This window comes from Epinephelus moara, chromosome 22 (assembly GCF_006386435.1).
Source record: "Epinephelus moara isolate mb chromosome 22, YSFRI_EMoa_1.0, whole genome shotgun sequence".
NCBI lineage: Eukaryota > Metazoa > Chordata > Actinopteri > Perciformes > Serranidae > Epinephelus > Epinephelus moara.
The window spans coordinates 39695196-39709599 of NC_065527.1; the positions used below are offsets into that span (position 1 = coordinate 39695196).

The 14404-nt window shown below is 41.7% G+C and overlaps 1 protein-coding gene across 4 annotated transcripts in view; it reads right to left on the reverse strand.

The window, feature by feature from the left end:
- Positions 1–5143: 5143 nt before the first annotated feature.
- tfap2e (transcription factor AP-2 epsilon) overlaps positions 5144–14404 on the reverse strand; it is a 16254-nt gene continuing 6993 nt past the window's right edge. For all 4 annotated transcript variants that reach the window (XM_050035391.1, XM_050035389.1, XM_050035392.1 and 1 more), the window contains 4 exons: positions 12514–12745; positions 8596–8714; positions 7966–8104; positions 5144–6248 (listed from right to left, as the gene is read on the reverse strand). In XM_050035391.1, coding sequence (XP_049891348.1) covers positions 5987–6248; positions 7966–8104; positions 8596–8714; positions 12514–12745 — 752 coding nt within the window. In that variant the 3' untranslated portion in view covers positions 5144–5986. The remainder of the gene's footprint in view (positions 6249–7965; positions 8105–8595; positions 8715–12513; positions 12746–14404) is intronic.

Here is a 14404-nt window from a genome sequence, read left to right on the forward strand (position 1 = left end):
CACAACACATTCTGAGTCTGAATAGATTTGAGCCATAACCCGCACTCACCTGAACTCCAACCTAGGAAAGTTGAAATATAAACCAAACGGAATTATTTTGTGTCAGGATAAACACTGAACTCTGAGAGGGCCAACAAGTGAATATGCAGATAAATACAAGTGCTCCTCGTGTGAGTTTTACTACTGTCAAAACACCTAAGTTAAGGTGTGCTTACAGTCTCTTTCCTGAGGGGATTTTACTGCATCTTCTTCATCAGCAGGTGTTTGTTCAGTTGTCATGGAAGTGGCACACTTTCCATCTTCTGACAAGTGTGTTGAATTTAAAGCATGTTAGGATTCCCTTGGTCATTGAAAACCTAGACTAGTCCACGAATTAGTCAAAATCAAATAAAAAGATTTTGAAAAGTCATGGAATTTTTTGTGTATAATGAAATGGTTACAATAATCTTATAACCCTCCACCTAGTGTAACATAATGGCAAACTATTTTTCTGTTGATGTCACGTTACTATAATACAATGGATCCCAACTGGTGGGTCATGGGTCCATTCTGAGTTTATTTTCAAGTGCCATTTCCTGCTGACGAGTGAGTGACGAACGGACAGCTACTTGACAGTGACAGCAAAGTAGCTCAACGGCATGGCCAAAATGCAAGTATGGACCTTGAACTTATGATTAAAGAGAAATCTAGACCTTCTGGCTGGACTAGTTGGGAACCTCTGCTCTAATATACGGTGATGTGTGACAACATTTTTTGTTTTGTTTTTTCCTACCACCACGTGCATTTCTTAATTTTCTTCCCGCCTTCCCTCTCTCTCGTCATGTATGTCAGCTAGCTGAAATTATTCTTGAATGGAGTTTGAATCTGATGTGTTTGAAAAACACCTGGAACACAGGGTGATAAAAGTTGTTGTTTTTTTTTAAACTATGAGTAAACAAATGAGTAAAATCAGTTCAAAGCTCAATAAAAGATAATACGTGTTGTGTAAGTGGCATAACTTTTCTTTCTTTCTTTCTTTCTTTCTTTCTTTTTTACCTATTCTATATTACAACCATTTTCTAGGTCAACAATGAACAGTATGCTGAAGTGCACTTGTGTGATGTTTGGAAATTTGTACATAAGTGTGTATGGTTTTGTACAGTTTGTACAGTTTTTGCCACATAAAGAGTTTGAATTTTTTGATGTGGGGCTGTATGAGGTCAGTGTATTACCTACAGTCGATGACGGTCAGCACACCCCCAGTTTGGAGAAACAGAAGGAACCTAAGCAATGTACTGCTGTGGGCGGGGCAGCCGCAAAAAGTATTTAAGCCACCTAAAGAAAGGCTCACCTAAAAAATCTATATCAGTTTAAGGACGTATTCACACTAGCGCTATTTGGTCCGCTTTAAATGAACCCTGGTCCGCTTCCACGAATAGTTTCGTTTGTTTGGAGTGGTGTGAACGCTCATTTGAACTCTGGTGCGGACCAAACAAGCGAACCCTGGTCTGCTTGAAAACTGGGGGTCTCGGTTCACTTGCAAGTGAACCCTGGTTCACTTACAGTGGGAAATGCAAACGGACTATCCAGCAAACCAAAAAGAGGAAGTGAACCAAAGAGAGGTCGTGATGTAGAGCGCAGTGCATTTTGGTGTTTGGTGTTTTTGTGGTGACCAAGCCAGGGATGGATTTCAGTGGACGTTGTGGGCAGTACCGCCCCTAAATAAGCAGCTGTTGTAACTGCGTGATGTTGTCCAGGCGGTTTGGTCCGCTTTAAAAAGTGCAGTGTGAAAGTGAACCGAACCAAATGAAGGTGTGACATTTTTCGGCATTCCCCGCCCAATCGAACCGAGTCCCCCAGACTATCCTGGTGTGAATGCACCCTAAGTGTGCATATTGAGAGTATTTTCATCGCTTTAGATTCCCATTGGAAAGTGAAACAGTGAAAATATTCTCAATGTAGCCCCCCTCCACAGCAGTACATTACTTAGCCTCTGTGTCCAGCTACTGCTGTTTGTTCTCCAAACTGGGGGCATGTCGACCACCATCGACTGCAGGTAATACACTGACTGTGGAAAAGAACCTTACACAACCCCATTTGAAAAAATCAGACCGATCCCTATAATGAGCAATGAAAAAGAAGTATATCAAACTCTGCAGGGAGTAGATTGCCAGCAGGATGCAATTGTATGATAATAAAGTAAATCTTGAATGTCTGTCGCTAAATGTTTTCTGATGCACACCTGGTGGGTATGAAAATGAAATAATTCAAAATAAGGCATGAATTCCTGCGCACTGTTAGCATATGAGTTCTGAAAATGAAATGTTTTGGTTAAAGACCTTTGTCAGGCATCAAATGCACAATATGAAACAACATCTCAATGCAAAAGCCACAGGCTGCGTTTTTAGTAGATGTGCTGAAAGTGTGCAGGAATCCAACTCTTTATTTTAGTGTATTTGTTACTGAAATTGGTTTTGAAAAATCAAGAATGGGCCTGTAGGTGGGTTCACAGGATCGTCATGGTTGCTAAAGAGTAGCTGCTGAGATAGATGTGTTTTGATTGTATACAGGGAGCGTTACAGTCAATGAGCATACTTATATACAGCTGTAAATGGAAAAACCAGGCCAAGTCGGTAACATCACAGCTGAACATGTGTGTGTGTGTGTGTGTGTGTGTGTGTGTGTGAACATGTGTGTGTGTGTGTGTGTGTGTGTGTGTGTGTGTGTGTGTGTGTGTGAGCCAGACAACCCATGTGTACAAGAGTGTGTGTGGCTCTATCATCGTCTCCTCTCTCCACCACAGACAGGTGATTAATAAACATTAAACAATCCCTCCTCTCTCAAACACACCGGAATCTGACGGGAAGAGCAGCATATGTTTGCCTGGAGGCACAGAGAGAGATGGAGAGCGGCCCCGCTGAGTGTCAGATAGAGGGAGAGAATAGGGGGAGAGGAGGGTGAGGAGGAGAGGGGAGGAGGGAGTTAGGTTACAGAGTGGGAGATGAAGGGATGGGGGGAATTGACACAGGAGGGTAATGAGATGGGAGGAGAGAAAGGGAGATATAGGCAGGTAGGAATGAGTGATGTTTGAGAGCGTACGAGCAGGCGACGCGTGTATGTGTGCCGTCCCTGGAAAGCAGTAATTGCGTTGAGTATCTCATCCTGGTTAAATAAAGTGAAGGACTGTGCAGGGGAGGTGAGAGGTGGTCGGTGGGAGAAATGTGGAACAGATGGGTTGAGGGGGAACCGAGGTGTGTGTGTGTGGCTTGTTGGGCGCTGGGGGTCGCACCGCTGCTTCCGCTCTCTCCCAGGTACAGTGTTCAGGGCTGCAGCTGTGACGCCAACGTCTCCCTGGGCCCCTGCTGGAGCCCTGTATGCATAGAGGGGCCCTGATTTTTTGTCAGTGACACCTTGAGTGGTGCAAACAGAAACATTTTCCTAAAAATGATCTGTGTGTGGCCTCAGATTCAGGTTCTTGTGTTGGCAAGCTTTAGTCCAGCACTGCACAGGTACTACAATAATACATTGATTAACTGTTTTGTAGACTGACAGAAAATAATCAACAATTTTAGTATTATATTAATAGTTGAAGTTGTTTATAAAGCAGCTACAGGCTCTATGAGGCTGTACTTAAGCTTTCATTCAACCAATGAAATTTTAACCTGATGATGGCGCTAGATGAAATGTTTTACTATGATTTCTGAAGGACACATGAAATTCCAAAAACCAAACTTTAATCCAGTGGTTATGGAGACATTATTTCCCCAATAATCAGTTAATCATTTTGCCCATAAAATGTCAGGAAATCGTGAAAAATTCCAAAGCATTTTATTATCATGGACAACAAATAAAAGCTTCAGATTCTCACATTTACGATGCATGTAATCAGTTCGGCTTTTTGCTTCAACAATTATTCGATGATCAAAATAGTTACCAATTAATTTTCTGTTGATTCATCACTCTATTAATCGACTACTTGTTGCAGCTCTTATGTTCACAATGACAATGCTAACATGCTGTAAATTAGCAGGTTTACCCACAGATCTATTATAATAACTAGATACCAGACCCCAAGATGGCCCCTTTATATTCCATTGGAATTACTCGCTTGGCGCATGGGCCAAAAAGAGTTTTCTAGCTTCTGGGTTTACTTTCGCAGGCCACTGAATATGCACAGTAGTGTATTTCCTGCTGGCCCCGCCCATGAGTTCCCCCCTGCCTCATAATTTACATTGTGATGATGTCAGTGGATCGAGTCATTTGTTTGGAGGTCAGCATGTCCTGTCAATAGTTTTACAGATGTCTCTTTTACAGTGGTGGTCTATGGGGAAAATGCTTTTTGGACTGCAGGGGATTTTTTCGGCCACCAGCAAAATTTCCACCATCTTAGTTTAGCATGTTAGCACAGCAGAGACAGCTGAGGCTGATGGGAATATCATTGGTTTTACAAAATTTTGGTCATAAAACAGTTCAATTTCACATGAAATTTGGTACCAAATTAAATTAAGTAAAAACTCTGACCTGCTAATGGTGCTTGAGTAAAAGTCAGAGGATCACCCAAGTCAGAGGATTCATCCTCTGGGATCATGAATATCCGTACAAAATTTCTTGACAGTCCATGTTGCAGTTGTTGCAAAATTTGAGTCTGGAACAAAGTGACGGACAAATCAACACAGATCCCTAAAACTGCAAAAACTCTATTTTTAGCTTATTTTTTTATAGTGTATAATCATTGTAAATGCAATATCTTTTGGTTTCAGAAAATTGGTCAGATATCAGAAGCAAATTGAAGACATCACTTTTGGCTCTGGGAGCTGTGATGGACATTTTTCACCATTTTCTGCCCTTTTATACGCGAGGCAATTAACCTCACAAAAACTGACATATCAGTGAAAAATGAAATTAAATGTAAGTTGCAGCCCTCTCCATGACCTTTCTGTTGATGTCACGACAGACTTTGCCCACATGGATCAATAAAACAGAAAACAGAACATTGAGACAAATGGAAAAAATAAGCATTTACAATGAGGGCACAGTAAAAGCCCATTGTCACTTAAAAAGTTGAAGTGGGCAGTTAAAGACACCTGCCGATGCCATCACTTTATACCGTTCTGATATGATATCCTGGATAGAAACATAAAAACGCACTCACGAAACTCAACCAATCAGTTCTTAATTCTTTAATAATATATTACATTTATGCCGTAATACAATAATAATAACAACAGTAATAACATTAATAATAAACATACACAGAAAGTACAAAATGATTTGTGTTATTTTCTTTAAGTTACCAACACGCAGTACTTCAAAACAAAAGAAACCAAATCTCCTTTAGCTGCCTTTGACTCCTCCTCCTTACCCCGCTGTCAGAGAACCCAGAGAACTCAATTTCCCATGACCACCCACTAACTACATATGGAAGCTGTGCTTGTCCAATCAGGTGGAGTTAAAAGTCTCCTAATGTTCAAGAGGAGCAAAGAGCAGGTTGTCGTCTCGGATATGGCTTTACCACACTTCCCAGATGAGTTCAGTCCAAAAAATGTTTACTAGTTTGTTTGTGTGTGTGTGTGTGTGTGTGTGTGTGAGAGAGAGAGAGAGAGTCACTGATGAAGGCAGGGGTTTCTAAAACACAGATAAAGGTGACATGTTTACCCAAATAAAAAAAGGAGGGGGTAAATAAATACAGCCATATGTAGGAACTCATCTTGAAGAGATGTTTTTGTAGACGCCATCATGACACAAACCAGCTACTGAGAAGAGAGGTCCATGCGTCATGTTGAGTGAGGTGGTTGTGGACACACATTACAGTACAGATATCATCATGACCCTGGCCTCCTCGATGGGAGGGACCGCAGAGGTTTTTCTGGGAGGTAAATGTCTCAGTTTTTATCCTGAGGGCGAAGGTAAAGATGCAGAGGGGCACCAGTCAGTCTTTCTCCCCTCTTTTTCTCCCTCCTTTCTGCCTCTCATCTCATCCATCAACACGTCCTGTCCGTCCTCCCCTCTATTTGCGGTGCTTCATCTCCTTGTCGTGGTGGCTCTTCCCTCCACCCTCTCCTTTGTCCAGCATTTTGATCGCCTCCATCAGGTAGCTCTGGAAGGCGGAGAGCGCAGCGCAGATGGCAGGAGTACCGAAGCCGTGGGTGAGCAGGCTGAAGTGGGTGAGGCTTCCCTGGACGCCGGGCTCCAGGCAGGGGGTGGGTCGACTGCCGCCCAGCGGAGAGCGGTCCTGGGACATCATGTCCACAAACTCCTTACAGATCTCCCTAAGAGGAAAACAGAAAAACATTAGTTTGTTATTGTGGCACTGTTCCTAAAGGGGACCTACTGTGCTCATTTTTAGGCTCATACTTGTATTTTGAGTTTCCGGCACGTTTACTTGCTTTAATTGTCATAAACCGCTTTATTTTTTTAGAACCGTCTGTGCTGGAATGTCTGTATTCACCCTCTGTCTGAAACTCTCCTCCTTAGTGTCTAGTCTCTGTAAACCTCCCTCCCGAAAAAGCCCAGTCTGCTCTGACTGGTCAGTGTTTTCAGGGTTTCTGTATCTCTGTGTTTCTGCTCTGTAATTGCAGCCAAAAGAATCACTGTGACGAAGAATAGCGATACTTTCTACAAAAAAAAATCAAAGGCTTCTGAATCAAAATCTTTACAACAGCAGGAACATAATCCAAAATCTGTGAGAATTAAACAACATCAGCAACCAGAATTACATGTTTGCCTGGCATTAGCATGTAGCTACATGTAGCAGTGTACTTGGAGCTGGGGAATAACTGTGTATAGCAGCATTTTCTCCCGTTAAAAATTACCAATAAAAGCTTCTAAACACAACAACACACGTTCCAGCAGGAATATGATGTGGAATCGGGGAGTAATTAACAACATCGGCAACCAAGATTAAACACTTGCAGTGACGTGCCTGGAGGCAGATGACCATATAAAGAAATTCGTCATGATCTGACGTCAGCTTGTCTCAGAAGTAGAAAAAAAAAAGATAGAAGCAGAGTGTCCAGAGCAGTCTGTAGTCTGAGGTCTTTGCTTTCAGGGAAGGAAAAGCATTATGAGTGTCTTTTAACTTTTATTCCCTGTGTCAATCAATGCCCAGCACCAGCACACCCTTACATGGAATAAACTCAGCCTTTAGCCTGGGTTAAACCTGACATAGGTGTCAGAGTGTTACTATCTCACATTCACTCCCTCAGGGGAAAAACTCTAAACTTGTAACAGATTCAGTTTGAAATTCATAGAAGCACTTGATCTTATTCTGTCCTGATAAAACGTGACCCTTGGTATTTTCACTTTAGTTAACTCTATCAGTATTTAACACAGATCTGGTAGACCTGGTATCTAGCACTAACTCTCCTAAAAATGAAATCTTTAAGAGGCATTTCAGCTGTTTAGTGTTGCACTTCTTTTAAGTTGCACAACCCACAACAGACTAAAGAGGACCTTTTAATCTTTGTTAAAGCTCCTAAAACACATTTTCCAAAATCAGTTTGTAACATACTTATTATTTATTATAAAATTGTAGTCTGCAAGCCCATGCTGAGGTTACTCAAGTGATGACGAGGGCTGGGTATTGTCTGAGTACACCAGACACCACGGGCGTTTAGTATAGCCATGCTTTCAAACATTTTGCTGGCATCTCTGCACTCTGAACTGCCAACTTCAACAATTACAACAGGCTCAACTTCACCACACAAAAGACTGTATGGGTCGAAGCTGCTGCAGTAGTGGGCCAATCACATGTTGCGACAAATCGAAGAACGTTTTTGGTGATTGCGAGCAAAACCATACAAATAGGTTGTTTTTTTTTTCAGATATAGGTACAAAAAGACTTGAATGCATGTATTGTAATTGAGTACCAATACCTAGCCTTAGATGTGACACCTTGTGCTCCACATGACCAGCAAGTTGACTTGAACATGTAAAAATAGGTTGAATGCTCCTTTAAAATGTGCATTGGAGGGATGAAGCACTCACTTGGTGGCAAGCAGCATGCTGCGCCGTGTTGGGAGCTGGTCGGGCTCACTCTGCCTGCACAGATACTCAGCTGTAGCTCTGGCTGGAAACTCTGTCTCACATACATAACCAAAGTCCCGCGCCAGATGGACGGCTTCACCTGCAGGAGGAAGAGGAGGAGGAGGAGGAGGAGGAGAGTGTGTCTATTAAAACAGAGTCAAAGCAGTAAAAAAGGAATAGCCTGTCATTAGTAAGGCAAAAAAGCAGCTCTACCTCTGTTTTTAATGAGTTAAAGGTCAGTGCTTCAGTTTAGATTTCACAGTTAACCATATATTTGCTTTTAAATGATACACATTTAAAGGACTGCTGTAACTGCTCAGGTCAGGTCAGGTCAAGAGCCAAACTCTGCACCCATTTTTCTCACTTTCACCATTCAAACAGTTCACTGCTCTTTGGCTTTGTGAGGCGTCCGGAGCTGTAGCTTTTTCAAATGACACCATGCATGCATGCAGCCACCCATGCTATGACTTGTTTATTCATGCCTGCTCATGCGAAGACATTTCTATGTGAATATGTGTCTCTATCTGTCAGGATATATGCAGGTCACTGTATGTGTACGTATGTGTGTGTGTGTGTGTGTCTTTTCCGTACCCTCGACTAGAGATGTTAGAAGAGTGACGTTGGCTGCCTTGCGTCGCCCGGCGGGCAGGTTGAGGCCAATCTTCTCCAGACGCTCTCTCAGACAGCGGCCACCATTCTTTGACTTCGCCCTGAGGGGGGACAGGGAGACAGAGAGAGCAGTTTTAGGAGATGGTCCTTGTGTGTGTGTGTGTGTGTTTGTGTTCGTGCCTCTGTCTATGGCTGGGTGTGTGTGTGTTTGTGTATGTGTGTGTTTATGTAAGTGAATGTGAAGCTGAAATCTCCCCACAGTATGTTCCCTGTCAGCACTGATAGTGTCTTGTGTTTTTCGCTGTTTTAAGTTGTTCTTTTACTTTCCTTTGCATGTTCTCATCACATTTTTTTTTTTTTTTTAAATGCTATATTAAGAATGTTTCATTATCTATTGATGCAGAAATATTTTTAGTTAATCATATGATAGGAGAGGCCCCTTTCCTGTAATGTAAAACAAATAAGTGCTGCATTCAAAATCTCACTTAAGCAAAAGTATTACAATCACTTTTTCATCTTTTTTCTTCTTCTGTTCCTTGTCTTATCTTACCTCCTCTTATCTTAACAGAAAAAAACGTACTTTAATTGTCAAAGTAATTAAAATAAAAAGTATTTATTATGTAGAGAATGGTCCATGTGAGTGTTATATTTTTATATTATATATTAATTGCTTATAGGCATTGTATTGTATTAATGGAAGTAGCATTTCACTGATGTATAAGTATAAAATAAAACAGAAATACTCAAGTTAAAGGCATAGTTTGGATTTTTTAAGTGGGGTTTTATGAGGTACTTATCCATAGTCAGTGTATTTCACATAGTAGATGCCAGTCGGCACGCCCCCAGTTTGGAGAAGCAGGCAGGAGTACTGACATGGAAGCTAAGCAATGCACTGCTGTGGATGGGGTCAGCAACAAAACATTTTAGCCACCTAAAAAGTCCCACTTAAAATAATCAATATCAATTCAAGTTAACACCATATTGAGAATATTTTCAGGGCTTTAGAGGGAAGCCATTAACTACTTAATGTCCCCATCTATGCTCTCTTCAAAGCCACCAGACTCCACTGACAAAAACAGTAGTTTTAGCTCACTGAACATGGCAGCTGCTCGTCTACCACTGCCTTAATTAGTTAGTTAGGTTGCGTAATTGTGTGACTCTGGTGAACCCGAACTGACCCTTTTAAACACCAATGTCACACAACAACACAAACTAACAAGCTGATTGAGACAGTGGTAGACCAGCAGCTCCTGTGTTCAGCCATGTTAAATCACTGTTTTTCTCAATGGAGTCTGGCTTTGAAGAGAGCTAAGATAAAGCAGTGAAAATATTCTCAATATAGCGTACACCTCAACTGATAGTGATACTTTTCTTGGGTGGCTTAAATAGTTTTGTTGCTGACCCATCCACAGCAGTAAATTGCTTAGCTTCAATATCAGACTCCAGCCTGCTTCTCCAAACTGGGAGCATGCTGACTGACATCTACTGTGTGCAATACACTGACTATGGCTAAGTAACCCATACAACTCCACATCAAGAAATCTGAACTGACCCTTTAGGTACAAGTATTTCAAAATGATAGGCAGTGATGTATTATCAGTGGGTTCGCTGTATCTCTCTGCTCTGGCGAGGAGGGTTTACGTTTATTTACGACCCTTTAGAGCTTTTAATTATGTCCTCTTAGAGTATTTCAGCCTGCAACACGAATCACAAAGTTGTTCTCTGGCCCCGAGGCTGTGGTTCATTAAACCACATTGCTTCTCTTGTGATTTAGTCCCATGACCCATTTTGGGTCCTCCGCTCTGGCCCCATAGTCAAGTTAAAGCGCCCTTATTCTGAAAAGCTTGGCTGAAACAGAGTACGGTCGCACCGAGAGTCTGTCATTTGGTTTGGAGCATTTTGTGTAATTTTGCATACTACAATCCATACTCAGAAATCCAGTATCATTACAGCTTATTGTTTTTACTGTTTTAACTTGCACAGAGATGTATGGTAAATACCAATGAACTGGACTGATAGATTGATTCATGGAATATAAGTGTCTGTGCTCAGTGCTCTAGGGTGCAATGTGTAATATTTTCAGATATCTGTTCCATCATATTACTATTGTTACATTTGTAAAATGACATAATGGACAAGCCAGAGCCTCTATCTCTCCCCTGCAGTGTTGTTTAGAGCAACTGTCGCCCAGAGTTACGGCTACATTTTTAATCAACTCTGGTTCTTGTTTTAACTCTTTCACTTGACTAAAATGGATAAATATTTTTCCTGCAACTCCGTCGTCCGCTGTCTACTGCCTTTTTCACTGGAAGAACAGCACAACCTTCCTGTTTTGTGCCATAAAGAGGCATCTCTGTGTAGTAAAGCGATCAGCAGATTTTGCCAGAATCCTCTTTAATCCCTCACAAACACTTTGACAGTTTACAGTATAAATATCAACTTTTGAGGCTCAACTGTTGTTTTGTGACAGTTACTGATTTCCTATATTTGCCAGAGTGACTTTCAACAACATTCAGAGCAGGGTCATGAAGGACTCGAGTGCGGCAGGGATGATGTTTCCTTGTCGGCCAACAAAAAGCTAATGGGATTTTTCCATTAGATCAAGGGTGTAAATTTTGTTTCAACATTGTGGGGAGACACATATGAAACGAGAGTTTGAGGGTCCTGCCCCAGGATGTTTTAAGCATCAAACACATAAATTCCTGCATTCTGGGGAATTTTAACTCACCAATTTATGGCGCAAATGTTTTTAATTTTTTTTTTTTTTTCAAAGTAAAAGTCGTCTGTTATGCACATGTTCTACATATTGAGGTGGATGTCACCTGTGTGATGTCACCTGCATTCCCCTTGAAATCTACGCCCATGCATTGGATTTTTTTTTGGGGGGGGGGGGATTATTGCAGAAAATAAGCTCTGTGGCAAACAAAAGTTTATGATACTTACTTGAACACCACTTTTATGATTTCTGAAGCATAAATGCAATCACCAGAAGTAAGCTAACGTTTCACCATGAATGCACTGCACCATGGTCACCACCACCGCCATGTTCAGTGTGGTGAAAATCTGTAGTCTCATTTAGCCACTTCCTAGCAACCACCTTTTTTAACACACACAAAGGCTTCAAAGTTCACAAGTGGGGTATTTACTGACGTATAATATGTGGTAGAACAAAGTGTGAGAGTCTCATGAACTTGTGTAACCAAAAACTCATTCAAAACACCCATTGACAAGCGAACCAGAAGTGCATTTTCGTATTTTCGGACTCATTCCTGCACTACTCTATTGTTTGACACCCAAGGATATATAAGTACATACTGTAGATGAGATGGCCAGCCAGTTTGGTGACATTAGAGAATGCCAACGGTCTCAGATTTCTACTCATACAGCAGTATGTTTTTAGGCGTCACAGCTTTATCGATTGTTCGGGCGTCTGCTGATGGAGAAGCTATGGATTTCCTCATTTACTTTTGTGAACACTGGTGCCAAGCAGTTACTGTAGATTCACTTTTGGTTTTGCTAGATCGTTAGATAAATACATTAAGTAAGAACTATTTCAGCTTTAATTCCCAACATATATTCAGCCGTGATCAATGGGAATACAAGAGACAATAACATGGGCTTGCACGCTGTTTTCATTTAGATTTAACTAATTTAAGGCACAATTCTCGAGCTTTCAGGCTTGTGACCCTTGTCTTTAAGCTGCGACAGCTCAACTATAGACAGAGTTTCCATTCTCACATTGTTTTTAGAGGCCCAATGAGTTAAAACTCTCCAGAAAACTCAGACAAGGTTAGGAATTACTGATTCAAGGTGTATTTTTGTCCTTGAGTTTATAGGCTCGGAGCCCCTCCCTAAACAACAACTACATCACAGCCTCTTTATACCCCATCTTTTTCTCACCTGCGGAGAACTCCACCCAGCAAAGAGGCGTTGAGGCACTCAGGCGGGGAGAGGCGTCGCTGCACCTCCCCAACCGTCACCTTGTACTTGGAGGTGGAGCTGAGCAGCGAGAGGCGACCGGGGACCGAACAGAAAACCTCAGCTGGGTTGGACACGGCTCCCACACCCAGACCCTCCTTACAGAGGGACAAGGCTGACAGGGACGAGCCGTTCAGCTTGGACGGGATGGGAACTGGAGGAAGAAATGAAGAAAGTTTAGGCTCATTTGCATGCGAACGATACATGCTCTTAGGCTATTTGCATTATTTGTGTCAGACAGAAAACAGCAACAAAGCAGGATGCGAAGGGAGCGAAAAGAGACCAAGGAGGAATAAAGATTGTGAATCTAAACATATGTTTTCTGCAGTGACAATTGGGCTGTGTGAATGACTTGTGTGACAGCGTGCTCCTTCTCTCCTGATTAATCTATTCAGTGTAATGTTCTCCCCTGCTTCCACAGCTCTAATTCTGGAGTGCTCCTTGCTGATTGTTCTGTTTAAACTGCAGGTGGTTACATTTTAACTGTGCATTCTCAAATAGCTTTATGTCACACCTTCAAGAGCTCAATTCACACTCACTTTTCTCCAATGCGGTAAACTTTTAACATGAGTTTTTCTGTCTTGTTTGGGAGGAGGAGGAGTGAAAGCCGATCATCTAAATCCTTTTTCGACCACTTTGGGAGTAATGTTGCCAGTTAAAGGTCCAGTGTGCAGGATTTAGCTGAATCTAGCAGTGACGCTGAAGAACTGAAACTTCGCCCATGTGCCAAGCATGTCGGAGAACTATGACAGCTGACATGAAAATGCAAATGGTCCCATCTAGAGCCAGTGTTTGGTTTACCCATTTTAGGCTACTGTAGAACAACATGGCGGACTCCATGGAGGAGGACCAGCTCCTGTGCAGTGACTCTTATTTTCAGGTGATTATAAACTTATGAAAACATAGTTGTGAATATTATAATATTATATTCCATTTCTGCCAGTAGATGCCCCTACATCCTTCACACTGGACCTTTAAGAAGCATCTCCCTGATTTGTTAGTTGTCCAGATTAGCTGTTGCAGCACTGACAGGCGGATGAAGTCTGTTTTTCTCCACCTTTGTTATGTCATCCTTCAAGGTGTTAATTGGTGTCAACGAAGCCTTAATATTTAATCCTAAATCCACTTAAGATGCAGTTGTGTGGGCAGAAATCCTCTGAATTGCGAGGATTGAAAGGGACCCCTTTGTGTGTGTGTGTGTGTGTGTGTGTGTGTGTGTGTGTGTGTGTGTGTGTGTGTGTGTGCTCTATGCCTATGAGGAGACACTTGTCGCAAAGATAAAGTAGAGCTCTATCTCAGTGGCTTTATTCTATTTATTTTACTTTATTTAACCTTTATTTTAAAAGGAATATTCCTGCTGACATTCAAAATCTTTTGCAAATGAGTCCTGGGCAAGACAGCAGCAGGTTAAGATGCCTTTTTTTTGTTTAGCTTTTTTTTTTTTTAGCTTTTTTGGGAGGTTATAGTCAACCCAAATCATGCGCCCAGGTTTTGAGATACCCATGTTTCTGCCTCCACCCCAATGCAGCAGAGGTGAGTGTTGACATATAATGTCTTTGTGGAAACAATCCACAAACCTCTCTGTGTTTTCAGTGGAACTGCTGATAAAAACTGCTGACACCATTATTCTGTGGATTGTCTAGAGTTAATTGGGAAACTGTGTTCGGAAAAATGTCTTCCTGTTCCATGTTTTAAATGTGATTTTTCAATGCTGCGAGCACCACAAAAACACAATCCTAGTCATTTCTATTGAACTGGTGTGGAGACATAAATCTGGACAAATCAAACCAAGACTATCAGCATGACTGAACAC